Source organism: Danio rerio, chromosome 11, assembly GCF_052040795.2.
Source record: "Danio rerio strain M-AB ecotype USA chromosome 11, GRCz13ab, whole genome shotgun sequence".
Classification (NCBI taxonomy): Eukaryota; Metazoa; Chordata; class Actinopteri; order Cypriniformes; family Danionidae; genus Danio; species Danio rerio.
Window position 1 is genome coordinate 33,769,747 of NC_141031.1, and position 27,754 is coordinate 33,797,500.

Sequence of the window (27,754 nt, forward strand, 5' to 3'; positions counted from 1 at the left end):
GAGTGCCGTCATGACACATGACCAAAACAAATACAAGTGGGCTACAAAAACACATGAAACCCACATGATCAAACAGACACTCTGGAAGAGCGCACAAACCTGCAACCGTGACAAGGGTATTTATAGTGACTTAGGAATCTGATTGGTGAATCATAAATTGGCTCATGCATGACAAGCTGTGTTCCATCATAAGCACGTGATCCTCTTGAAGTGAAGTTTATGTATAAATAAATTCCGAGAGGATCACGTGCTTATGATTGCTAGTGGCTGGATACGCATTATCCAATTCACTACGCTCCAATCAGATGACTCCTAAACTACTATAAATACCCTGGGTTTCATTCCACTGCTATCTTCGTTTTGAAGAGTTCCCCCTGTCCACCCCTACTCCTCCTTCTTAGACGGGTGACACGGTGGCCCAGTGCATAGCCCTGTTGCCTCACAGCAAGAATGTCTCTCGTTCCTGGCTTTACCAAACTAGCAGACATTTCTGTGTGGAGTTTGCACTTCTCCCGTGCTCACGTGGGTTTCCCCCGGGTTCCCCGGTTTCCTCCCACCGCCTAAAATCATGCAATTAAGTCAATTGAACAATCCAAATTGGCACTATAGACACGCTTCTAGTATGTAGTTGTTTTCAAGAGCAATCACTTGCTACAGCAGGGGAGTTCTCCAGATCTACCTGATCTCAAACTCCCCTCCCGCCTTGCAACGGGAGGAAGCCCTGGGCTCGAGGATCTCATGAGCTCAGGGCTCTCTCCCGGGACAGCATGCCAAACAAGCTTTAATAATTAATCATCAGCTAAGTGTGAACTCTTGAAATCAGTTTATAAATAAACCCGACTTACTAACTGTAATCAAGTTACACAAATTTAAAATGTATTTCGTTACATTACTACGGTCCCCCAAAAATGTAATTAGAATACCCCCAACTCATGTATGCAAAATATTTGATAAAATGAAAAGAAAAATGCAGTGAAATGAATATTGCAAATTGCTCTTTGATACTTTATTACCTATACGATGGCTTTCATACACCTTTAACGATGAAAGACTTTTTTGGGGCAACTGTATTTGTGTATTTGTCTTGTAATTTGTTGTGTAGCTGTTGTCCGGTTTCTCAGCCCCTTATATAGACTCATCCTGGACTATGAAAAACTTCAGTTTGTTTATTTGCACTGTGGGTTTTTTGTGTGAGATCAAGATCAAGTTTAGTCTGGGTCTGAGAGACTGGACATTTGTGTTTGTGGCATGCCTTGTCTCCAACTCCCATTCCCCTCTTGGCTCAGGGTCCCATTCCACCCCGGTCTAATTGTGCAGGTTAACTTTTTCATCCTCTCAGCAGCGACAGACCTGACAGTGGGCAAGATCTACGCCGCCATGATGATCATGGAGTACTACCGGCAGAGCAAGGCCAAAAAGCTGCAGGCGCTTCGTGAGGAGCAGGTACCACTTCAAACAAACAAACAAATCCCAAGTCTACTCTGTTTCTTCCAGCAAATGAAGCATGAAATCTCTTTAGTTAAGTTTGGTGTAGTTGAAACTGCCTTACTGCTCATTTTTGAGGCATGCCTGTTCAAACTACCTCCTTAAACTTGCTACTTTGGGATGTTTTTTTAAGTTATTGGCTATGTCTGAAGCTTTTTTTCCATTTAGAGATTTTTTAAACATTCTTAACATGTTTATAATATGTTCAGCACAGTTCCTATCCTCCCTAGGCATGGGCCGGTATAAGATTCTGATAGTATGATAGAATCTCATATAATAAAATTATCATGGTTTCACAGTATAACAGTATTGTGATTAGTGCTCTCAAATATGTTTTTTTTATGTCTGGGTAAAAAACAACAACTTTTCCCCCACTTAACACAATATATTTTATTTTAAGAAACATTAATAATATTTTGTAACTGTACACATTAGGCTAAATAATTTAACTAACTGTGTTTTTACATCTGTGGTTCAGCTCATTTGGTCCAGACAAAGGGCAACAAATAAACGTTTGCATTCAGAAATTCAGAGATCGTTTCAGCCCTCCTTCATGTGGAAATAAATCAGATATAAATCGGATATGTGACAGTGCGACTATCATGTAAACAGGCAGATCGGATTTATTGAGGCTTTCCATTTTGTATGTCAATAAACTTGCGACAATGTGATGCTTTTCCGGCGGTTTAATGGCGTAGAAGGAAGAGCTTGTGATGATGATGCGGTAAACAAAAACAGAGGAAACATGGAGGAGTACAGTGGTCAGTCGTCACAATTTGCTCCCACCAGAGCTGAGATTGTACCCATGAATTCCTCTGAGTGGTGGAGGATATCGTATATAAACCAGGCGCAAGCTACGATGACTGCCTTTTCCCTCTTTCTCTGCCTCAAAATCATTTTAAAGTTAGGTGAACTTCACATATTTCGCAGAGCTAAAAGCAAGAAACTTTCTTCCATCGCGGCCAATGTGGCTCATACGCTAGAACCCGCCTTTACGCATGCAATGTCATAAATTGTATAGCAAGTGTAAACACGTGAATTGGATATGGGTCACAGTTAAAAGTATGTGTAAACAGACAGCCAAAAACATCAGACATAAGCAACAAATCAGAATTAGGCATGTAGACCTGACAGTGTAAACGGAACCTTTGACACCACACTGATTGCTTTGGTCCGAAACAGTTGAAAAGAACTAAAATGCAGTCATGTTACAAAATCCACATCACTCATTGGCCAGATGTTATTGAATGTATTTCCTGAACTGCTTTTCGATTGGTCAGAATTAACATGCCAAAAAATGCCAAAAGCTTGAAGAGGTGGTCTAGGTAGTCTCTGTACGCTTTTATAAGAACCCTGTTTGTGGACATGATCCAAACTAAAACAGACCCAATCGCAAAAAGTACTGCACCTTATCCAGCTGCTATAGTCCGATGCGTCTTATTGGGTGTGGAGGAAAAATATTTGTTGATAGCTCTTTACCCTCAATTTTAAATGAAGTTTCACAAACTAATTTCGAGAGGAGCATGTGATATGATTGACTGCAGCTGGCCACTCATCTACACTCATTAGCTAGCCAATCAGATTGATCCGAACTCACTATAAGTAACCTAGCTAAGAACTACTCCCTTATCTTCGTTTTCCAAAGAAACCCCCCATCCACCCCTTCTCCTCCTTTCCTCTTTTGCCGAGGGGAGCTCTCGAGAACACCTGACCTCGTACTCCCTTCACATGCTTTATGGACCTGGCGGGAGCCCTGGGCTCAACTATCTCCGAGCTCAGGGTTCTCTCCCAGGACAGCATGCCAAACCTGCTAACTTGCTAACAAGTTGTCAAACAGTATCTAAGTGTGAAATCTTGAAACAGTGTGAGAGAGAGAGGGAAAACTCTACCTGATGGATCGGTAATATTTCTGGAAGATGGCTGTCTTCACCGCTTGCAATGCATTAAAATATGGTTCAGACTGCAGGATTTTCAAAGTCGTTGTGTCATGGATGTTTTTACACTGCATGACTATCTGGGGTAGCATTTCGTCGCTGCTTTGTTGGATGAGATGGATCAGCGACAGGGGGTTTCACAATGCATGACTTTACAATAGGAAAACGCAGACATCTTTGTCCATACTACGTCTTACAACCAAACACATGCGAGAAGTGACATGGAAACAACGTGAGGTCAAGCCTATATATTTTATCTTTTATTATCTTTTGTCATTAACTACTTAATGAGAAAATACATTTTTTTAGCTCACCTGGCTTTTTGAAAGTTTTCAACTTTTTTCTTTGTCGACTCAGTTGTGGAATTGATCAGACGACATGTCAAACAGACACGGGTGCTCCTGCCAAATTCCCATAGTTTTTCCTCTATTTCTTGGATGATAAAAATAAACTGAAAAGGAGCACTTTTAACTTCTCCCCCAACTATGCTAAATATTTATGTACATTAGCATTGCAGTTTTTACATGGAGTTTTGGAAACTGATTTCACATCTGTGGAATTACAACTCAAGTGTGCAAGTCTACATGATTGAAAATCATTTTGATGTGAATTTGATTATTCATAGACTGGGAAGTTTCAGACACAGCCAATTTCTTGTTAATAAGTACACTGCTTCTCATAGGTTTGGGGTCAGTAAGAAGTAATTTAGAAAATACTTTTGGTAACCTTGGTTGCACCAAGGCTGCAATTAGATAACCAGATCAACAGTAATATAGTCAATAATTTTGTGTAATATCTTTAGAATTTGTTAAAATATTATTATAATGTTATAAAGTTAGTCCTGTGATGGCAAAATGTACTTTTCAGCTTGATTACTCGTCTTTTTAAATGTCACATGATCCTTCAAGTATTAAAATAAGTGTTGTCTATATATTAGCATATTTTAGGGATTCTTGAATGACAAACAATTTAAAAAGAAAATAAGAATAATTAGCATTATTAATTTTTAAACATAACATTATTATTATTAATATTTTTTTATTATTTAACATTATTTAACATTTCGTTAAAATCAATCCCTTTTTTTGTAACATTATTGTATTATTATTAATATTATTATTATTATTGTTTAACATTATTTAACATTTAAAATCTGTCCCTTTTTGTATTATTTTAAATGTATTCATTGTCACTTCTGATTGCATCCTTGCAGAATAAAAGTATTAATTTATTCAAAATATATATGTATATATCTTGCTGACATCAAACTTTTAAAACAATATTTTATGTCACCTGCCACATAGAGCACTAAAGATGATTATAAGATGCACATGCAAACAAACTTGTATTTTACTACTGCAATAGCATGAAAACAATACTGGAAACTAGTTTTAAATTCACAGCCTTAGAGCATGCTTTTAAACACGTGCAGTAACTGTGATGCAGGTGTGATGCAATGATGAATGATACAACATGGCCTTTTATAAGTATCATCCCTTGTCCTCTTCCCTGGAAATCCTCCCATCAAGTAAAGGCACAGTGTCCATTGTTTCTGCCTATACATTTTCCACAGTTATACATAAATCTTCCATATCAGCTCCACAGAGCATGGACACTCTGCCGGAATCAGGGAATGGTCTAAATATTGTCTTGCCTCACCTGTCTGTCTCTTTACCTGTCGTATTTCATTTGACTCCACTGTACATCAAAACCGTCCTCTCAACCTCTATATATTCATCCTTGGTGTCTCTATATGCCTGTCTGTCTGTCTGTCTGTCTGTCTCAACTTGTTTGCATTTTTACTGTCTTCTTTCTAATCCTTTCCTCTTTGATTCCATCTGTTTTTACTAGTGTCGTTTTGTCTTCCTCCATCCGTTGATTGGTGAGGTTGATTTATCAATGTCACTAACATGGAATCTTTTCTCCCTCCGTGTGGACACCGTTTTGTCTAGATGATATGTTCATTAATGGATGTTGAGGGGAGGTTCTTGGTGTAACCTTTGGGCTACTACGGTCTGAGATTTTTAGCGTTCATAGATTAATTCGGGTGGAACTGGGGTTCACCAATATAGATGACTTTTGGCAGATACCAATAACTCTATATTTGAAAGACAATACATATATACAGTCAGAATTATTAGTTCTACTGTTAAATTGTTATATTGTTTAGGTTAATTAGGGCAATTAGGCAAGTCATTGTATAACAGTGGTTTGGTCTGCAGACAGTCGAAAAAAATTAATAATGTTGACCTTAAATGGTTTTAAAATAATGAAAAACTGCTTTTTATTCTAGCTGAAATAATCAAAATAAGACTTTCTCCAGAAGAAAAAATATTTTAGGAAATAATGTGGAAAATGTCTTGCTCTGATAACACCATTTGGGAAATATTTGAAGAAAAAAAACAGTTCAGAGAAGGGCTAACAATGTTGACTGTTCATTTTAAAATAAATTCAATTGTAGGTCAATAATCATAAATCTTGTTACAATTTTTGGAGCCTGATTATAACAACAAAAAGCAATTACCAATAACTGATATAAAGCTGATAACCAATATAAAGGCAGATAAATATAAATCTTCACACAAATTTTGTTGAGCTTCATTATAAACAAAAGTCAAACACAGATAATCAATAAGTCTTTATATTAAGAATCCGATAACCAATATATAGGCTGATAAATATATATCTTGATATAGATTTTTCTGCGCCTAATTTTCAGAGATAAAACGTTAAAGAATCCAGTGGGCGGCTGATTTTATTTTAAAACTGATATTATTTTAAATATTTAAATTTTTACTTAATTAATTGCAAATTGCAATTCTGATGTTTTATTGTTCTTTAAAACAGCCATATATCATTTCATAAATAATCATTAAAATAACATTAAAAATATGCATTTAGTTTTTTTTAACTGATACTCAAAGTCAAAGTCAAAGTCAAAGTCAGCTTTATTGTCAATTCAGCCACATGTACAAGACATACAGAGAATCGAAATTGCGTTACTCTCAGACCCAAGGTGCTTAACATTAATATAAAATATATATATAAAAAATAGTAGGGTTTAAGAAAAAAAGAAAATTTAGAAAATTTACAGTATATACACATTGCACATAAATGTAGTCTAAGAAATATACATATGTAATAAAAAAATTGTAAACAATACAGTGACATTAAGGGCATATAGCAATGAGTGCAAAGTAAACCAGAGTTGTGCAGATAAAAAACAGTATAGTGCAAAAGAACTTGTAAACATGATCATTGTGATAAAGTGACAGTGACATATTGGGAGGTAGTATATGTGTCTGCATAAAGTGACCAGTGCAGATGAGTGTGTGTGTGTGTGTGTGTGTGTCAGAGTCCAGAGGTGCGAGGGGAGGAGGTGCGTGGGGAGGGAGCGGGGAGCAGAGCTGGGAGAGAGTTCAGCTTCCTGACAGCCTGATGGATGAAGCTGTCTTTCAGTCTGTTGGTCCTGGCCTGGAGACTGCGCAGTCTCCTCCCTGATGGCAGCAGACTGAAGAAGCTGTGCATTGGGTGGGTGGCATCTGCTGTTATGCAGAGGGCTTTACGGGTAAGACGTGTGCTGTAAATGTCCTGAAGGGAGGGGAGAGAGACACCAATGATCTTCTCAGCTGTTCTCACTATGCGTTGAAGTGTTTTCCTGCAGGATGCATTGCAGGTTCCAAACCACACAGTGATGCAGCTGGTCAGGATGCTCTCAATAGTGCCTCTGTAGAAGGTGTACATGATTGGGGCTGGTGCTCTTGCTCTTTTGAGTTTGCGGAGGAAGTAGAGACGCTGCTGTGATTTTTTGGCCAGTGCAGTGGAGTTTTTGGTCCAGGAGAGATCCTCAGTGATGTGTACACCCAGGAACTTGGTGCTGCTCACACGCTCCACAGTCGCACCGTTGATGGTCAGGGGAGCATGGAGAGTGTGCTCTTTCCTGAAGTCAACAACAATCTCTTTCGTCTTCTCCACATTCAAAAAGAGATTGTTGTCTCTGCACCACTCGGCCAGACGGCTCACCTCACTTCTGTAGTTTTCCTCATCGTTTTTGTTGATGAGACCCACCACAGTTGTGTCATCCGCAAACTTGATGAACAGATTGGAGTTGTGTGATGGTGCACAGTCATGAGTGAGCAGGGTGAAGAGGATAGGGCTCAGAACACATCCCTGAGGGGCCCCAGTGTTTAAAGTGATGGTGCTCGATGTGTTACTGCCGGCCCGTACTGCTTGTGGTCTTCCAGTGAGAAAATCCAGCAGCCAGTTACACAGAGAGGTGTTTAGCCCCAGCTGGAGCAGTTTTTGAGAGAGCTGTTGGGGGATGATAGTGTTGAATGCTGAACTGAAGTCTATGAACAGCATACGGACGCAGGAGTCTTTTTTGTCCAGATGTGTGAGTGCTGTGTGAAGTGCAGTGGCTGTCGATATTATGCATCCCTGGGTGGAACGGTACACATATTAATACCCAATTTTTTGGAACTATTCTTTCAGTTTATTGTAGATTACACAATTTTTTTCTGTCCAAAAAAACTATTGTTGGAACCACTTCAATATTACAAACTTCAATATTAAAAAAACACATCAGTCAACATTTGAAGTGAATCAAAAAACCTTAATCAAAGTTATTATAAAACTGTTGAAAATCTTGACGTTCTTGTCTTGGGACAATTTTGAAAAGCTTTTTTGATCCTCTTCGAATGTTGACTACTGTGTATATATTTATCATATGTTAATTAAATGTAATAACTAATTGTTAAATCACAGATCAATTTGTTATGCTGTGTTCACACCAGATGCGGCATGCATGGATAAATTGCGCTATTCGCATGTAAATAGACGCGTGAACATTTTGAGTTTACTCGCTTCATTAGCGTGTCAAATCTGCTTCGTTTGCAAGTCAAATTCACTTTACAATAGATGCGGATTCACGTCATGGGCAGGGCTTCTGTCTGCCAGATGACTCTAGCTTCATTGCTAAATGGCTAACATGGATTTTTTGAGAGAATGGCGGTATTTATGTGCTTTATGAAGGCTAAAAAACAGCACTGGAGTCCACTAGATCCTTTCAGAGATGTACCCAGCTATATGAGTTCACCAACTCCTCCAGAAACTGTAGCTGAATGATGGAAGCTTTTAGCAGTGCTAAAGCTTTTAACTGTTGTCCGGTGTTGGCAGGATGATTCCCCCCCCAGGACACTATCAATTGACATACTTCATAAGCACGCCCCTACAAGAGAAAGATTTCTCAACTCGAGCGTTTCGCTCAAGATGCTCAACTCGTACTGCTTTATTTGCACAAATCGCATCATTCACGGCACCTCATTTGCGCATATCGCACCGCAGGCAGTCTATTCACGTCTTTGCATTGACTTAACATGTAAATTACTTTTGCTTGATGCTTCTTCCGCACCAGATGTGGGACGCACTGATAAATCGTGCTATTCGCGAGTAAATAGAGCTTTTTAAATTGAGTTTACTTGCTTCATTTGCTCGTCAAATTCACTGAGCAATAGACGCAGATTCATGTCATGGGCAGGGCTTCTGTCTTCCCGGTGACTCTAGCTTTATTGTGTCTTTGTTGTGCCATTGGAGCTTCCGTGTCTGAGACCTATTCAGGGGTGCACCCAGCTCTGTGAGTTCATAAACACCTACAGGAAACTATACCTGGATGATGGAAGCTTTTAGCTGTGCTTCCGACTAAGCCGAGCCCAGTTTGATGAACTGTTGTCGGTGTCGGCAGGAGGTTTTTCCCCCGGAATACCAACAACAGGCGCTACGTCATAATCACGTCCCTACAAAACTCATGATTGGTTAATGTGGCGCGAATGTCCGCTAAAGTTTCGATTTTTGAGTAATTCACCTAATATGTGCGTCAATTGCAAAACTAGTTTACGTAAATATAAATATCTCTATCTTTATAAAATAAAATCGTAAACAACTTAACAGGTAAATCACTCTCGCTTGACGCTTCTTCCATGTCTGGTGTGAACGCAGCATTAGTCATTGTTTCAGTTGATGCATTAATATAACTTAACTAGACACTAAGGAGAACACTTCCCATCTAATAATAAAACAATACTTTGTTTTTGGTATTACTACATAAAAAACAAAGAATTCATTTAATCTGGAATAAAAAATACAACTGACTAAACAAGAAAGCAGAGGAACGTGACCAAAATAAAGAAAATGAACAGAAAATCAAGCTACACAAATAAGTACCGTAAGTACCGTTACACCCTATAGTGTCAGCATCACCCACCCAGAACCTGTATTTCTAGTATGAACCTCAGATCTTCACTGTTGCATGCCCAAATAGTTACAACCACCCATATTATGCGGTGGCTTGGATGGAAATGAGCCATCGGCACCTACCCAGACAGCACAGCCCCAATGGAAGACTCCATTCAGGTTGGCGAGGGCACTGGAGGACTCCATTTTCCATGATGCCTCTCTGCTGTCTGGTATCCCACCACCTGTGTGCTGCACGGTGGCTTGTGTGTGTTTCCCCATTTCCCATAAGTGTGTCTGATCCCAGCTGCAGGCCATGTTCGTATCTCACACAGAACCGAACGCCATTAATGTTTCAGCGCATGGAGCCGTCCCCAAACCAGGAAGGGGGACCGGGGCTGAATGGCCTGCCCGAGCTGCCGCAGGAGCCCGTTAACAGCCTGTGAGTGCAATCTTCATTCAGGTCATGTTTTTTTTTACTGTTACGGGAATCTGTCTAAATGAGTCTCAGGAAATCATATATTGTATACAGGTCATCTTTCATCCCAAAAGCAAAATGAAATGTTACAGAATTATTTTTTGCATTGATTAAAAATGTTTCACGCCTGTTTTAGGTATAAAGCAATAAGTATTTTTTTCTTCAAAATTGACAGAATTTTATTGACTTTATAGCCTCTGTAATATTCAGGTCTGGACCCTGTGAGGGCCATTTCATGACTGTCTGTGTTTCATCAGCTGTTTTCTTTCTCCAAATAGAATTTCATTGCAATTAACAGATCATTTTTATGCTGAAAATGAAAGCTATTACCACTGAAGTCCTTTCCAGAAGGAATGGCATAATGGATTAAAACCTATCTGTACTTTTCAACATTCACAATTCCATCAATTGAGACAATATTGCTAACAACACTGGTAGAAATGCAGCTCAATTCAGGACAAACAGCCGCTCTTCAACATTGTCTTTCCAATGTATTAAACAAATAAATCAAATAGTTCAAACCCTAACCTAGCTCCTATCATAACAAACCATACATGAACTGAAAAATAATGTATTCACCCTGTGTAAATCTCAAATTTAAAAACATTAACAAAAATGTACACTTATGGCTGGTTTTGTGGTAAATGTTCACATATATTCATTATACTATCAGTATAACAACATATTCAATATATATATATATATATATATATATATATATATATATATATATATATATATATATATATATATATATATATATATATATATATATATATATATATCCATAGATTTTCAGCTTTGCCTTTTCACAATACTACATAGGACAGTACTGTATGTGTACCTTATGTGTTGTGTTTGAAATATAATTTTTGGGGGTTGTTTTTGTTTTCTTAGGACTAAACATGCTTTAACACTATATTGTATGTTTTAGAAAAGATACAATACATGGTGAGAAGTATAGCCCTAGGCTGCAAAAATTAAGCAAATATAAAAATTACATTCTTTAGCCTTTAAAGTTGCAATGGGGTAAAAAATAATGTTGAGATTACTTTAACAATCATGGTGATGTTATTCCCTCAAATCTTACACTTGCGCACACTGCAAGATATAAAAACTGCGGCACAGCACACACTACAAAATAATATTAAGATTATCATGCCCGATGGAGCACATCACGTGATTGTAGTATAACTTGCTTTAATAATAATTATTATTTATTATAAGCGAGGTTATATATATATATACACGTTCAATGCTCAGCAAATATAAGTACACCCCTCACAAATCTACCTTTTAAATTCATATTTTTAATAGAAAGCTATACAATATTATATTTGTACATTACATTAGTCAGTACTTTGGATGTAACGGTAAATACCGTCGTACCGCAATAGCAATTTTTTTTTTATATTACTGTGGTCGCATGAATCGATAAAACTATAGGTCTACTGAGAAAAGTTTGCTCAGGCGAATGGAGCGAACCGGAGGTAGCGGGAACTACACTTCCCATCAGCTCAGCCGTGGCCATCATTCTTTTTGGTCTGTTGTTGCTACAGATCCAGTAATGCGGAGGGTGGAGGGTGCTGCTAGTAGCGGAGGAGAAAAAGCTGGAAATGATCTAACCAAAAGCGGGATTTTAATCGGATGTGTGAAAGTATTTCGGTTTTCTCTTAAAAGATAAGAGAAAGCAGAAAAGTTGACAGACAAAGAAAAACTGATATGCAGGCACTGTCAGACTGTGGTGAAATACAAGTTGGGGAATACGACTTACAGTCAAGGAGACCGCTGAACACAGCACACTGCTCAGATTGATGAAGACATTGAGTTGTACTGCAAAGAGATCTCTGTCTCACTCATGGTTTGTCCTCTAAAGTGGTGGAAAGACAATGAACAACTTTACCCACTGCTGTCAACCTTGGCCAAGTCATTTCTCTCTGTCCCAGAAACCTCAGTTCCAAATGAGAGTGTTTTTTTCTGTTGCAGGGGACATTGTAAATGCCCAGAGATCCCAGCTTTTACCAGATTGTTCATATGCTAATTTTCCTTAAAAAAACCTGTCTCTGTCTGAATTGTGAATGTGTGAGTGAATGAGGTGAGTGTTCTCAAATACTCATTCAGCACATGATTCAGCTGCAATAAGTATGATGCTATTTAAATTTGTTCTGAGCAAAACTAAATTGAAACTTTTTTTTTGCATGGTTTAATTATTTTTTGTTATTAAAATTGAAAAATTGAAGTTGCTGTTTTAAAGCTTACAGATAGATAATTTGATAATTTGAATGTCATTGATATATTCAGTGCTGAGGTAAATAAACACTTCTGGCACTTTCGAGTTTCTTCATTAGTTTTATTTTACCTGTAAATGAATCAATAAATACCGCACCGTGCCATTCATACTGAGGCATTGCCGTACTGTGAAATTCTGATACCATTACATCCCTAGTCAGTACTGTAGCCAAATCTGGAGCTAATCTAACAAAATAACTTGCGATAAATTTAATGTTATAAAATTCTAAATTTATATGATATAGAAAAATACTAAATACTAGGGATGTAACGGTATTGTAAATACCGTAATACCGCAATATTAAAATTTTTCGATATTACCGTAGTCGCATGACTCGGTAAAACTATAGATCTTCAGAGAAAATTTGCTCAGGCGAATGAAGCGAACGGGAGGTAGCTGAAACTTCATTTCCCATCAGCCCCGGCGTGGCCATAATCCTTTGCGGTCTGTTGTCGCTACAGATCCAGTAATGCGGAAATGGAGTTTGCTGCTAGTAGCGGAGATGAAAAAAGATGGAAATGATCGAACCTAAAGCGGGTGTTGTCGCCGCGCGCGTGCTGAATAGCGGTGCTGTCGCGCGCGTTCTGATCAGCTGTGTTGTGGCGCGCGTATTGTAAAGCGCCGAGGGGGGGGGGTTGAGCGCGCATACCAAGAGAGGTGTTGTCGCGCGCCTACTGAAGGGCTGGACTGGACGGAGGGTGTGTCACGTCGCGGGGGCACTTTTGATCGTTTTGGAAGGGCATTTTCTATCCAAGACTAAAAAGGGCATGTGCACTGCACAGGTTGAGCCCTATGTGTGCACGTGCCTGCAAGTTGGGGAATACGACTAATAACAGTCATGGGGACTGCAGAAAAACAGCACACTGTTCAGATTGATGCAGACATTGACTTGTACCGCAAAGAGATCTCTATCTCACTCATGGTTTGTCCTCTCAAGTGGGGGAAAGACAATGCACAACGTTACCCCACTGCTGTCAACATGGGCCAAGTCATATCTCTCTGTCCCAGAAACCTCAGTCCCAAATGAGAGGGGTTTTTTTCTGTTGCAGGGGACATTGTAAATACCCAGAGATACCAGCTTTTACCAGATTATAATTATATGATAATTTTTCTTTAAACCCATCTCTATCTAAGTGAGTGATTAAATGTTAAATGTGATGAGTTTAACAATACTAAATTGAAACTTTATTTTTTTACATGGTTTAATAATTTTTTGTTATTAAAATTGAAGTTCCTGTTTCAAAGCTAACAGATAGATGACTAATTTGTATGTCATTGACACTTTTGGCACTTTTTTGGAGTATTTTCAAAAGTTTTTTTTTTCCTGTAAATGATTCAATAAATACCGTACCGTGACATTCATACCGAGGTATTACCGTACCGTGAAATTCTGATACCGTTACATCCCTACTAAATACTAATTTAAAAATAGAGGAAAAATCAAGAGAAGCAAAAAAACTTGAAAAAAAATTTAGTTGAAATATTTTTGCAATATTTTATTTGAATTTAATCGTATTATGCTTTTTTAAAATATTTTTTGTTTAAATATTATTTTAATAAATATATCTGTTTCATAAATCTGTTTTGTTTAAATGTACTAAAACTGTTGCACAGTATTGTGTATATATATATATATATATATATATATATATATATATATATATATATATATATATATATATATATATATACACAAAATATATATACAAATAATGCTTTTGCTTATTCAAACTACCTGTTTTTAAAATAAGCTGAAACAACACAAATCTTGAGATTTCATTGGGATAAATGAATTTTTTATGTTCAATCCACATAAATTTGTTAAATTTGTCAAGTTAACTTAATCAATTTGTGTTGGGACAGCATGAATGAGTTGTGTGGAACCCTGCATTTTATTGTGTACTAATTTATACTAAAATAACATTTTACAAAATAAAAGATTTTAATAATACAATTATATTGCAGTAAAGTTATAAAGAAAATGCTGAAATCTGAATTGTAATTTGAAAAAAATTTAAAAAGAATTAATAACAATAAGTTATTCAAATAAAATACTTGAATTTATATATAACTATACAGTATATATATTTCAAACTCTCTTTTGATTTTGGGATAAAAAAATCACCTGAACTAGTCTGATTTTCTGGGATTCACCTGTTTCGATTCACTCTCTTTGTCTCTTTCTTCACTGTTTAGCTTTGCTTTAATTGTTGTCTTTCTTCTTCTCCTTATAGGCCACACTTCTGCTCTTTCATTATTTAATATTTTCTCAACTACCTTTCTACTCATAAAATATTTCACTTCTTTAATATGTCAGTCTGCTTTTGTGCTAGTTCTTCAATATGTACATATATGCATTTTCAGTAGTGTTTCTGTTCTACTTTAGTCATTTTATAATGTTAAAAAAAACTGAAAGTTTGTGTGACTGACAGAAAATCTCTGTCCGGTTCAGGCCTCCAGAGGTTGGAATGAATGAAAGCCAGTCATGGGTGACGTCACGCGCCCAGGAGATGTGCCAGAAGTCCGTTCCAGAAAACTGGAACCCTGACAGACCATATCCTGATGACCATCATGACAGCCGCCACAATCCACAGGTAATGCTGGAGATCCTCACATCCCAAACACTGAGTCTGGACATTTAGCTGGAGTTCAGTTTGAGGCCTGTCAGAGAGGCTGTGACACAGAATCTGCCTTCACTCCTTTGATATTCCCAGAATATTCATTTATATTTTATTTAGTTTTTATTCAGCTTAAGACATATGCAATCAGCATCAGATTCATCTGCCTTCTCTAAACCTTTGATATTCCTTGAAATTTTATTTTATTTTCTTATTTATTTATAAAGTTGAAGGTTTTATTTTAGTTTATTTATAAAGCTGCAGTTATTTTATTTAATTTTATTTAGATGTATCCGATCAGCATCAGATTACATTGCCTTCTGTAAACCTTTGATATTCCTAGAATTTTTTTATTTTATTTATGTATGAAGCTGCAGTTTTATTTTATTCAGCTGTATTTTATTTAAAAATGTGCAGTTTTCAAATTTTTTTTATTTTATTTTATTTTTTTATTCATTTATTTGTTTATTTATTATTATTATTATTATTATTATTATTATTATTATTTTGATGTATCCGATTAGCATCAGATTAATCTACCTTCACTAAACCTTTGTTATTCCTTAAACTTTTCATTTATTTATTTATGTATAAAGCTGAAGTTTTTCTTTTTATTTATTTTTAAAGCTGCAACTTTTTTTCTCTCAGCCACTAATAATCCCCGAACCGTGTTCTTTAAGCCAATCACTGTCTTCCTAACCATCGCTGCCTTTGAACACACATTATCTCATTGACATTATCACTCTTTCTGTCTCTGGGTCTGTCGCTCACCTGTCTGTCTGATCAGTGTTTTTGATGAACTTCACTATGGACTGTTCCACCTCTGGCAGACGGCGGGGGTGTTTCTTCTTCCTCTGTCTGCCGGATCGTACCAAACCCCCGCAGACTGTCATCTCTCCTTCAGTGTGACTCTTCTCTGTAGCTCAGTCATCTGGTGTTTCATTTTAGATCTGTGCAGCTAAGGAGATTTAGCCTTAAAGAGCATGTTGGAAAGATCTTAAACCAGTAGTGGGCGATTAGACAGAGTTTCTGTGCACCTTGTCTCGACCTATGAGAGCTGGGAGTTGAACTGATCCAGCCAGTACTGTCAAAGACCATAGCTGAAGTGGGTTTACTCTCATGGTTTTGGATCATTTGTATCTAAAACAATTATTATTATTATTATTTTTATCAAACATGAATGAAGTAACAAAACACCAGAAGTGATGCATAGCAGTTGTGAAATTAAAAGATTTTCAGATTTTGTGTTGAAGTTGGTTGATATTTGATTTGGGATTTTGAATTGGTAAATCGAAAATCAGAAATTTTATTTTGATTTAGATTTTCTTTTCTTTTCTTTATAAACATAAAAGGAATTTTTCACAGTATGTCTAATAATATTTTTTCTTCTGGAGAAAGTTTTATTTGTTTTATTTCGACTAGAATAAAAGCAGTTTTTAATTTTTAAAAACTATTTTAAGGTCAAAATTATTAGCCCCTTCAAGCTAATTTTTTTTCGATAGTCTAAAGAACAAACCATTGTTATACAATAACTTGCTTAATTACCCTAAACTGCCCAGTTAACCTAATTACCTAGTTAATTACCTAGTTAAGCCTTTAAATGTCACTTTAACCTGTATAGAAGTATCTTGAAAAATATCTAGTAAAATATTATTTACTGTCATCATGACAAAGATAAAATACATCAGTTATTAGAAATTAGTTATTAAAACTATTATGTTTAAAAATGTGTTGAAAAAATCTTCTCTACGTTAAACAGAAATTAGGGGAAAAAATAAACTGGGGCTAATAATTAAGCGGGATTTAATAATTCTAGCTTCAGCTGTGTGATATGGCTGTATATCAGCACTGGTGGGAGGCGTGCTTTGCCTTAGCATCCCACCAGTGCTAGGATACAACACGGAGAGTCTAAAAACCTCTTTTTATTAGGAACTACTTTCTTCCACCATTCATTTACATCTGCAGCTGACGTCGAAACAACAGAAACAGTTACTAATTCACCAATCTTACTTTAGAGCTAGTGTTTGAATGACTCTATGTCTAAAGTGATGACAAAACTGCTGATTTTGCTCAACTGCTGATTATAAGGCTAAAAGTGACATCTACAGAGATATCTTCTTACAGTGTTACAGTCTACAGTCTTTCTCTGTTGCAATCGGGATTTCACAATAATTGAGCCCAAAAAAAACAACAAATTCACTTACAGCATGCTGTTGTGTTTGCCATATGAAAAAACTCTAAACACGTGCAGACTTTGCTTATTTCAATCTGCCAACACAACACACATTCCTGAAACGAAAGCAAATCGGTATAAATACAGCACTACAACATACAAAAGAGAGAAATCGACTTATAATATCACCTACAAACGTACCTGCTAACATGTCTCTAAAAATCCAGTAGACTAGGGGGGAGAGAGTGTTCGGGGGTGAGGTTGAGAACCGGGATAGGATATGGCGGGTTTTGGGCGGCCGCTTCTTTAGGAAGAAATTAAAATGGTATGGTTGTGGGAGACTGGTCTAAAATACGTCATACTCCCATGAAAAACGGAAGTGTTGGCAGGTTTGCTTACCAGTTTAATATTGAATTAATCTGCTATAGTTAGAAATCAGACTGTTATATCTTCTAAGCGAAGGGCTTATTATGCGGTTTTGTCGCCATCTTGAGGATAGAAAACGTCAACCGTCGCCAACCAGCTATCTCAGAAATTGTAAATATTTTAAAATAGGCACTATTCTTACAAATAAACTGTAAAGTTGCAGTCTAAACAACTACATTCTTAACTAAAAAAGCCTCAAAAATACATTTTGTTGTCTAACAGTAATATTAGTCAAACTGTAGCATCTCTCTGTTTGTTGCTGGCTGTATGTGGGCGGAGTAATACACAGAGGTGAAGGGTGAAGAGGCCTTTGTGTGATGTTACTGGCGAAATATTGCACGGCTATCAGCCAATCAGATTAAAGAACCAGACATAATATATATATATATATTCTATATATTCAGAATATATATATTCTAGCAGTAAAGGATCACAAATCTCTCGGTTCCCATTACACTATGGTTTTTGAGTCACAGATCGGGCCACTCCTTTTTTTTTTATCAGCAAAAAAGGAAGAAGACAAATCGTTAAATTATAAGGTTCTATCTGCGTTCTGAAGAACCTTATAATTCTAAGGTGAAAAAATGCAATTTGCTTTCTATTTATACTAAAATATTACTGCAAACACATTGGTTTTAACAAACAGAACTTAGAACCTGTAATTTTAATAAAAAATAAAAATCAAGAACAAAAAGAAAAAGAAAATATTCAATATGAAAACTGATCTTTGCTACTGTTGCTGATAATGCTAAATATAGAAATCTAACATCTTGTACATCATATTTATTATCAATTAATGATTCAACAATTCACACATAAAACTTTGTTTCATTATAGGTGTTTCATTTTTGATGGTTGTTTGTCGCCACCTGTTGGTTACACAATGTATTTGCTACAACATTCACCAGCATAAAGTTCCTTTAAACGGTGATTTTAGGGTGCTTTTACACCTACACTTTTGTTTCGGAACGTATCTCGTTTGCCCAGTTAGCGCGGTTCGATTGGCATATGTGAACAGGGCAATCGCGCTCTGTTCCGCGCCAAAGTAATCGTTCCGAAATCGCTTGAATTAGGTGGTCTCGGCTCGATTGAAACGAGGCCTTGAGCGGTTCGATTGCAGTGAGAAACCGATCCGATCCGAGCGTGGTTATATCACAGTGTTTTATGCATATGTAATAGGCTTACGGCTATATGAAGAGAGAGTTATGAGTAGGGCGGAAAGTTTCGCGAGTCTCCGGATGCCCGCAAACAAGTGATGATCTCCCAGTAATCTTGCGTCTCCCTCCCTCAAATAGGCATCGTCGCGCACCTTTCTCACCTCTCCCCACCGCGTCTCTCCTCAGACATGTCGCGCGCGCGCGCACCCTGTCAATCACCACCAAACCACCACCTCTCCTGACAGCTGAGCGGGACGCTGCAAAATAAACCCTTACACTCTGACCAATGTAAGGAGAGTTTACTTGCACGTGACTTGTTTTAGCTCTTTTGGTCCGTTTAGAAACTTTGCAGTGTGAAAGCGAACCGCTCCAAGAGCAAAGAGCAACAATGTAACAATTGTAATCTCTGTTTCGGAACAACTGAATCGATTCACAGGTGTGAAAGCACCCTTAATCTTGACCATAAACATGAGTGTTTACATCTGAACTATAAACTGTTTTCCCAGTACTTCAATGTTATTTAATTGATTGTAACTAATTGAAAATGTGTAAAAACTGAATCTCTCTTGATCAAGTGCAGACTTGAATGCAGAGATTCAAAGGATTAATAACCATATGCAAATCTTTATCATTTAACATTCATGTTGTGCAGGTTTGAATTGAGATCACGATCTTTTAATGTTTAATCATGCGGCTTTAAACACCTTTAATTAATACCCTATGAAAGCATTTAGGTCCCACCACAACGTCTTTCGTCATCATAATATTTTACATGCCAAAATGCTTTCATAGTATTTCCCCATTAGCTTTATATACAAAATAAGTTATGTAATCATAAAAATTTAAAAGCAGTTTGGATCATTTTAAATTGATAGAACATTTATTTTTATTTTATTTTGTTTTTTATTATTATTTTATATTTATTTTATTTTATTTTAATATTTTTAAACAAGCTGACAGTTTTTAAAACATTTAATTAGCATTTTTATAAACTTAACCAGAAATTAGAAACTTTTTCCCTTTTTAGATTTAAATTTTGTTTAGTTATTTTTATTTTATCACATCTTCAAAAAGCTCAAATATGGCTCCTATATTTTATTTAAAGCTTGTTATTTTTGAGCTTTTGTCTGGTCTGATTTTACAAATCATTAATCTGTTATCCAAAGTCCAATTTTTGGCCAACATCCAGAGACTTGTGTGCACTTTTTCTTTTATGATTTGATTTTAATCATGCCTATTGGCCATTTCAGACATGCTTAATCTTTAGTTCAGACGCACTTTTGTGCTTCCCATGTCCCTCTACTGGTTTAAACCCTCACGGGTCCAGTATCAGACGGATAGAGCTGTAGGCGGGTGAAGCAGGCATCTGTTGCTCTGTTTTGCAGACGGTAGAAATGAGAGAGTTTGGGCCTGTTGGGGACGGTTACTCGGACACTGAGCCCTATCACCCAATGGAAGGGCATGGCCGGACCATCTCCATGCCTCGCCTCTCTGCAGACAACCAAGTGAGCACCTCCATCCCCTCATCCATCTGTCCTCCCATCTTTATCTGTTTTCATTCATTCCTGACGGTCAGTTATCCAGCTAACAGCCTTTGACCGCTTCAGTCTGGTAGCCAAACCTCAGATGGTTTTGGTGCTGTCATGCTAACATATTGATGCAAAGACACTGCAGGGGGTAAAGGCAATTTTTCTGTTAATTTGGAAATTTTAAGGATTAAAACAACATTTTTTGTAAAGATTATGTAAAGAAAATATCCAAAATATACATTTAAAGGTTTTTTTGTCACGCTTTTTGTCTGGAGATTTTTTTTTATCTTCAATGAATCTTTACTTCACTTACATGGAATAAAAACACTGTCATAAATACTTTGCGCATCAATCAAATCAAATCAAATCCATGCATGTGTAATTCTAAAAACGTAAAAAAAAAAAACGAAGATAATAATTTTACAAGGGTACAAGTCCAAAATCTACATTTTGTGTAAGTAAAGGCCCTATCCCAATTCTATTTTTGTCCCCTACCCCTTTCCCTTGGCCCTTGAAACAGAGTGTGAAGGGGAAGGGCTTCAAAATTTACCCCTACGAAAAGGGACTCCACTACAACACACACGTCATCATATGTCATCACAATCTCTTGCTTCATGTGAGATTGACAATTGCGAATGCTGTGGTTATTCCAGTTGCGTTATATATCATGTTATTATAAGGCATATATCATGTTATCATAACGATATATTGTGGCAGTAAGCTTGTAACTGTACTGTGCATTTACACCCTGGCCATATTCATTTTTGTAAACAAACAAAAAGCAATTAAACATTAAAGCAGACACTGTAAAAAGCTCATTCTCAGCCACTAGACTTTTCTGACAGGGTATTCGAGTGTCATCAAGTGACAGAATGTTGTGGAACTACTATACAGGAGTTATTATTTGGCATTATAGATAGCAAAATTTAACAGTTTTTATTTTAGTGAGTTTTTTTAAAACATGACATTAAAACACGAACGTGTTAATAATGACAAAAAAATGCTAATTTGTGCATCTCCTGACTTCCGTGTGCAGCCATGCTGTCGTTGTAGATAGTGTATTCTGGGAAAATTTCCTTACCCCTTGGTTTCCAGTGTGGTCCTGAAAAATCTCTTTTGAGGGCTGACTAGCCCCTTCCCCTTAACCCTATGCCTTCAAGATGAAGAGAATTGGGACACCCCTACCCCTTCACGTGAACAAGCAAAACGAGGGGTGGGAGTAAGGGGAAGGCCTAAGGGGTAAAACTGGGATTGGGACAAAATTTTTGGATGTTGGACTTGTACCCTCGTAAAATTAAAAATACATTATGTTTTCTTTTTCATTTTCAGAATTATACATGCATGGATTTAATGTATGCATGAAATTTTTATGACTGTGTTTTTATTCCATATTCTTACATAAACTAAACATTACAGTTTTGTTTATCTTTGCACAAATTTTAAGATTAGTAAAATTTTAATTGTTTTGCAAAAAAGCATATTCTGCTCACCAAGGCAGTAAAAACTGCAAAATTGTGAAAAAGTATTACCATTTAAAATAATTGTTCTAATATTAAATGTAGATTCAATTCAATGTGATTTATATGTAATATACCTGATTATATAAAATGTGAAGGAATTGATTTGATTTTATTATTCCAGACAAAATAAACAAGATATTTTGACTAGACTTGTATTAGAAATTTATTTATTTGATTAAAGAATGACTGATTGCATTTTTTTAAACAAACTGATTTCTTTTGCATTTGTTTAGCATATTTATATACTTAACCTGAAACTTATATTCCAGAAAAAATAAACAAGATATTTTAATTAGACTTATTGTAATGTTTAGATTTTAATGCTAGAAATTTGTATTTCATTAAACAATGACAGATTAGCATATTTTATTTTTAAACAACTTTATTTTCATATACTTAACCTGAAATAAGTAAGAAACTTATTATCTGATTTATTAGATTTATATTTAATATGTCTGATACTATAAAATGTGAAGGAATTGATTTGAATTGGTTCCATAAAAATGAAACAAGATATTTTAACCACTCCTTATATAATGTTCAGTCAAATATTTTGAAAGCTTGTAAAAAAAAAAAAAAAAAACATTTGCTCTTTATGCAAATTTTACCATATTCACCTTCAGTGTCTTGCCTTAAGAAATGTTAGCATGCGTTTGTCATGTCAAAGGGCACATGGATAAGTGGCTCACACTTTCCTTACCTGCATGGCTGTGTGTGTGTGTGTGTGTGTGTGTGTGTGTGTGTGTGTGTGTGTGTGTGTGTGTGTGTGTGTGTGTGTGTGTGTGTGTGTGTGTGTGTGTGTGTGTGTGCGCGTGTGCGTGCCTGCATGCGTGCGTGCGTGCGAGTGCGCGTATGTTTTTAAATCATATCACGCTATCGCTCACTATCAGGAAAACCTTGGTGTGTCTAAAGATTCCAGAGCTTGATTTGAAGCAGTGAATACAGTATAATTTAAAAATGCATATACCATAGTAAAACATTTAAAGTCTGAGTAAACTCGTTTAAAAATGTTAAGTTTAAATATATACAATAAAGTAGTAAGTTTAAAAGAAGTCACTGCGACTTTTATTTCAGTGTGTTGATTTACCTCCAACTGAAACGGAATATTGAGTTGGGACGGGGCTTTTTTTTTTTGTGCATTATTCCCTCATAGCAAGCTTATAATAAGAGGGGGCGTGGCTAAGAAAATTATGGCTAAATCCATCAAACTGATGTCAATAGAGGACGGAAACAAATTGTCAGACTTAGGTTGAAGATTACAAAGCAAACTTTTTTAAACTTCCACAGAATAACTGAGGCATTGAGACGAAGAACCACATAAGTCCATGTTTTCAAAGTTTGAGTAATATGATTTAAAAAAAATTTTTTATTGTAAACATTATATTATATATTTTTATTTTAATTGAAGATAGATACCAAAAGCTTCTCAATTTTAAGAACATAAAATTGTTCAGTGTCAGTTTTAAAAAAAGTTATTGTGATTTATATTTCCCAAATGTGGAAGAACGGTATATGTCCAGTTAGTGTGGAATAACTGTATAACTCCAATTCATCATATCACTTTAAATCACTAAAGATCTAATTCCTTTATCTTAGTTTTAAAACAGTAACAGAAACGTCAGGTTAATATTAAGCATTTCTTTCAAGTTTATTATTATTATTATTATTATCATTATCATTATCATTATTATTATTATTATTATTATTCAAGAGAATTCAAGAGGAAAAAAGGTGGGGAAACAAGACCTCAGTCAGATTAAACGCCATTTTAAATAAAAATAAAAATAAAAAACTCTGTGAGGAGTAATCTTTACATTAGCTAACTCTTTCAAGTTTTTTTTATTTATTTATTTTTAAATACATTATGAACAATGTACAATACATAGACTTTCTTACAGTACAAGCAATAACAATAAATTCCCAAAAAATAATTAAACTTTCAATTGAATTTAAGACAAAAAAGGCAGGAAAATAGACCTTAATCAAATTGGACACCATTTTAAATAATAAAAAAAAGTCTGTGAGGAGTAATCTTTACAATAGCTGACTCTTTCAAGTTTTTTATTACTATTATTAGTATTATTTAATAACAGAAAATACAGAATGAACAATGTACAATACATAGACCTTCCTACAGTACAGGCAATAACAATCACTTTCTAACAATAAATAAATAAATAAGTAAATCTTTATCATGATGCACATAGTCTCTGAACATTTGATCACCTCTTGCATGTTTAGATAGCTCCAATAATGCAATGTCATTTATTTAGAAAAGCTGGCGTAGTGCACCTGTGTATATACCTCAAACTGTTCTTGCGCTCCCCTATCTCATGATATAAATAAATATATATGTAATGTAATGTGTAATTATATAGCGCATTTATTGTGTATGGCCATACACCCAAAACACTTCGCAATCATGAAGGGGGTCTCTCCACACAATATAAACAAATAAACTCTGAAATATGCATTGATACAGCTTTATTATATATGGTATATGGTTTATTTTGATAGGTTAACTGTTTTTGTGGTGTTTAGTGCACCTCAGCGTGTTCAAAGAGAGAGAGAGAGAGAGAGATCACATCACATATAATGTTCTTATACACACCTCTTGCAGTGGATTTTTTTTCCTGGTTTTGTTGTCCTCTTTGATTCAAATAGGGTTTCCCAGCATCCCTCAAAGCTTTCCTTACTCTGTTTTTTTATTTGTTCATGTAGACTCTCCTTTTTTTGTCAAGGATTTGCCTTTTAATATGCGAAGCGAACATGACAGCAAGCGACATCTTCATTCTTCTTTGTGGATATAAACGTTTTTTTCCGCGGGATGCACTCATCATCACGCAAAAATATCACCAAATTGTTCATGTATACAAAGTCTACATACAGTTAATGTCACGTGACTATCTTTTTTTTCTTTATTTTTGGACGGATATGGTTATTCGTCCCACGTCTCAACTGTACACCTAATGAAACGAACGTGAACTAGCAAAATAAACATAAAAATTTTTGATTTCACATAGACTTTCAACTATATAGATAATTTATCCACTTCTTAACTCAGTTTTTAAAATCATAAAAGTCATATTTTCAAACTTTAAAGCAGCCAAAGAACTTTCAACTGAATTTGAGGCAAAAAAAGGCGGGAAAACAGACCTTAGTCAGTTGGACGCCATTTTGAATCAAAAAAACAAGTCTGTGAGGAGTAATCTTTACAATAGCTCGCACTTTATAAACGACAAACCAACCTCTGGAAGCAGCAACACTCTTACAACACACAACTCTCTAAAAATACAACCACAAAAACACTTCACATAGAGGCTGTTACACTTTCAATATGTTTTATGCTACAATGCATAAATACGCAACGCATACTCATACTTGCATAACCTCCATGATCTCTTGGTTGACTATTCTCTGGAGATGTGTCTGGGTTTTGTCCAAGTGTGTATCAGATAAGTGTGAGGAAGCCTTGTGTGTTTCTTGTGTTTTAAAATGTGTGTATGTGTATAGAAACCGCACAATGTTGTAAAAATGTGTTTAGAGTCAATATGTTCTCTTGTGCGTGGAAGGTCTAGTGCATACAATGCACGCCTACTGGAAGTGTGTGCTTGTGGCGTGCGTTGTGTAAGGCTGTACTGTAGATGTGGTTGTTGTATTTGTGACTCACTCTTGTCTAACACTGCTCTGCCCCAACAGAGTGTGCGTTCTGCTGCGGTAAGTGTGTTAGTGTGCTTCCTTTCTTCCTCTACACTCGCTCAATTTTTGTCTTTTTCTCTTTTCCTTTTCCTCCCTCCCAAACCCTACTCCTGTCGATGGCTGTGTTTCTGTGCTCTCTCTCTCTCTCTCAATAAAATGGGGATCACTTTTTTTTCTTTTGTTTGGATCTCTCTTTAATCCTTTTTTTGTTTGTTTATTTATTGTCCATAATGCATTGTGGTTTACCATTGCTCTTTATCGTCCTTCAATTAAAAAAAAAAAAAAAAAAATCCTATTTTTCTGCAATCTTTTTGTTCTCTGTTTTTCTCTTCATGGTTACTATTTTTGGGTCTCTTTTGTGTTCATTTTCTTCCTTCAATTTACTTCCATTTCCTCTTTATGCCCATTTTGTTTGTTTGTTTCTCTTTTAAACGTTTTTCGTTTGCATCCTTTGTTTCATTCTCTCTCCTTTTTGTATTCCTTCTCCTTGATTTTTTAATTTTCCATTCATTTCCTCTTTGATTTCTTTTTTTTTCATTTGGCTGTTTTACTTGTTTCTGTTCTTTTTAACTTTTGTTTTCTTTTTATTGCCTCCTTTGTTTTTGGTCTCTCCTTTATGTTTTCTATTTCATGGATTTCCTTTTTGTGGCACACCTGTCTGTCCATTACTTACTTATATTTTATTCAATCAATTTCTACCTCTATTTCCTATTTCGCTTCTTGGTTTTATTTTTGTTCCTTCCCATTGTGTCTATTTCTTCTTAATAATTGTCCTATTTTTCTGCACTTGGTTTTGTTTTAAATTTTTTCCCTTTATGGTTATTCATTTGTTTTGGTCTTTTTTCCTGTTCACTTCCTTTTTATTTTTTCATTTCTTTAATTTAATGTACTTCCATTTCCTCTTTATTCCCATTTTGTTTGTTTATTTTTGTTTGCCAACTTTTTCCTTTTTCTGCATTTTGTTTTTATTGCGTCCTTTGTTTTGGTCTCTTTCTTATTTTGTATTCCTTGTCCTTGATTTTTTCCCATCCATTTCCTCTTTAATCCTTTTTCATTTGGCTGTTTTATTTGTTTCTGATCTTTCTAACTTATGTTTTTTTATCGTATCCTTTGTTTTGGTCATTCCTTTATGTTTCTATCTATCTCATGAACTTGCTATTTGTGATACACCTGTCTATCCATTTTGTTCCATTTCTTCTTACATTTTTTGGTTATTTCCCATTTTATTTTTTTCCCTATTGATCTTTCCTTTGCTTTTATTTCCTTTATCTTAATCCCCCCTTTTTGTTTTTTATTGCATCCTTCCATATTTTCTTTAACCAATTTATTCTTTTATTTCCTATTTCGGTTTTTGGTTTTCTTTCTGTTCTTTCCCATTTTCTCTATTTCCCTATTGATTATCTTTCCTTTGCCTTTCTTTTGTCACTTTTTTGGTGTTCATGTGTTGTCCATAATGCATTGTGGCTTACTAATTCTCTTTTCATTTCTTCTATTTTCTTTTTTTATATTTCTTTTTAAATAAATTTCTTATTTTTATGCACTTTTTGTTGTTGTTTCTCTCAATGTTTTCCCTTCATGGTTTTTAATTTGTTTTGGTCTCTTTTCTCTTCATTTTCATTTAATTTTTCATTCCAATTTCATTCCATTTCCTGTTTATTCCATTTTGCTTGTTTCTTTCTGTTTTCCTATTTTTTCCTTTTTCTCCATTTGTTTTGGTCTCTTTTCTGATCACTTCCTTTGTATTTTTTATTTTCCTTTCTCCAATTTCCTTCCTTTTCCTCTTTATTCTCATTTTCTTTTTCTTTTTTTCTCCATTTTGTTTTTATTGCATCATTTGTTTTTGGCCTCTTATTAATCATTTCTATTACATGGACATTTTTGTGTCACACCTATCTATCCATTTCATTTCATTTTTCCATCAATATCCTCCTTTCTCATTTTTACCATTTCCCTATTTATTATCTTTTGTTTGCCTTGTTCTCTCCCTCTTTTGGTCTGTTTTCATGGACTTCCTCTGGCAAACATTTCTGCATTGCATTTACCACAACTGTCTCATCTGTCATCAATGATCTTTCTTGTCCATTCCATCACATTCTACATTGAATTTCTCCTTTGTTTCCCAATGAATTTTCCATCCCCTTTTTCTTCCTTTGTTCTTTCTTTGTGCCATTTTCTATCCTTTATCTTCCCCGTCTCTCTTTCTCTTTCTCTCTCTGT

General features: G+C 35.6%; 1 protein-coding gene across 38 annotated transcripts in view; it reads left to right on the forward strand.

The window, feature by feature from the left end:
• Window positions 1-27,754, forward strand: part of cacna1ab (calcium voltage-gated channel subunit alpha1 Ab) — a 278,990-nt gene that overhangs the window by 240,776 nt on the left and 10,460 nt on the right. For 6 of the 38 annotated variants that reach the window (XM_087272728.1, XM_087272733.1, XM_087272739.1 and 3 more), the window contains exons 22-24: window positions 1,343-1,443; window positions 10,007-10,089; window positions 14,868-15,009. In XM_087272728.1, the coding sequence (XP_087128854.1) occupies window positions 1,343-1,443; window positions 10,007-10,089; window positions 14,868-15,009 (326 nt within the window). Of the gene's footprint in view, window positions 1-1,339; window positions 1,444-9,982; window positions 10,090-14,867; window positions 15,010-20,174; window positions 20,295-25,537; window positions 25,556-27,754 lie in introns of all 38 variants that reach the window. The other 32 variants (XM_087272726.1, XM_087272730.1, XM_087272735.1 and 29 more) reach the window with 9 other exon arrangements.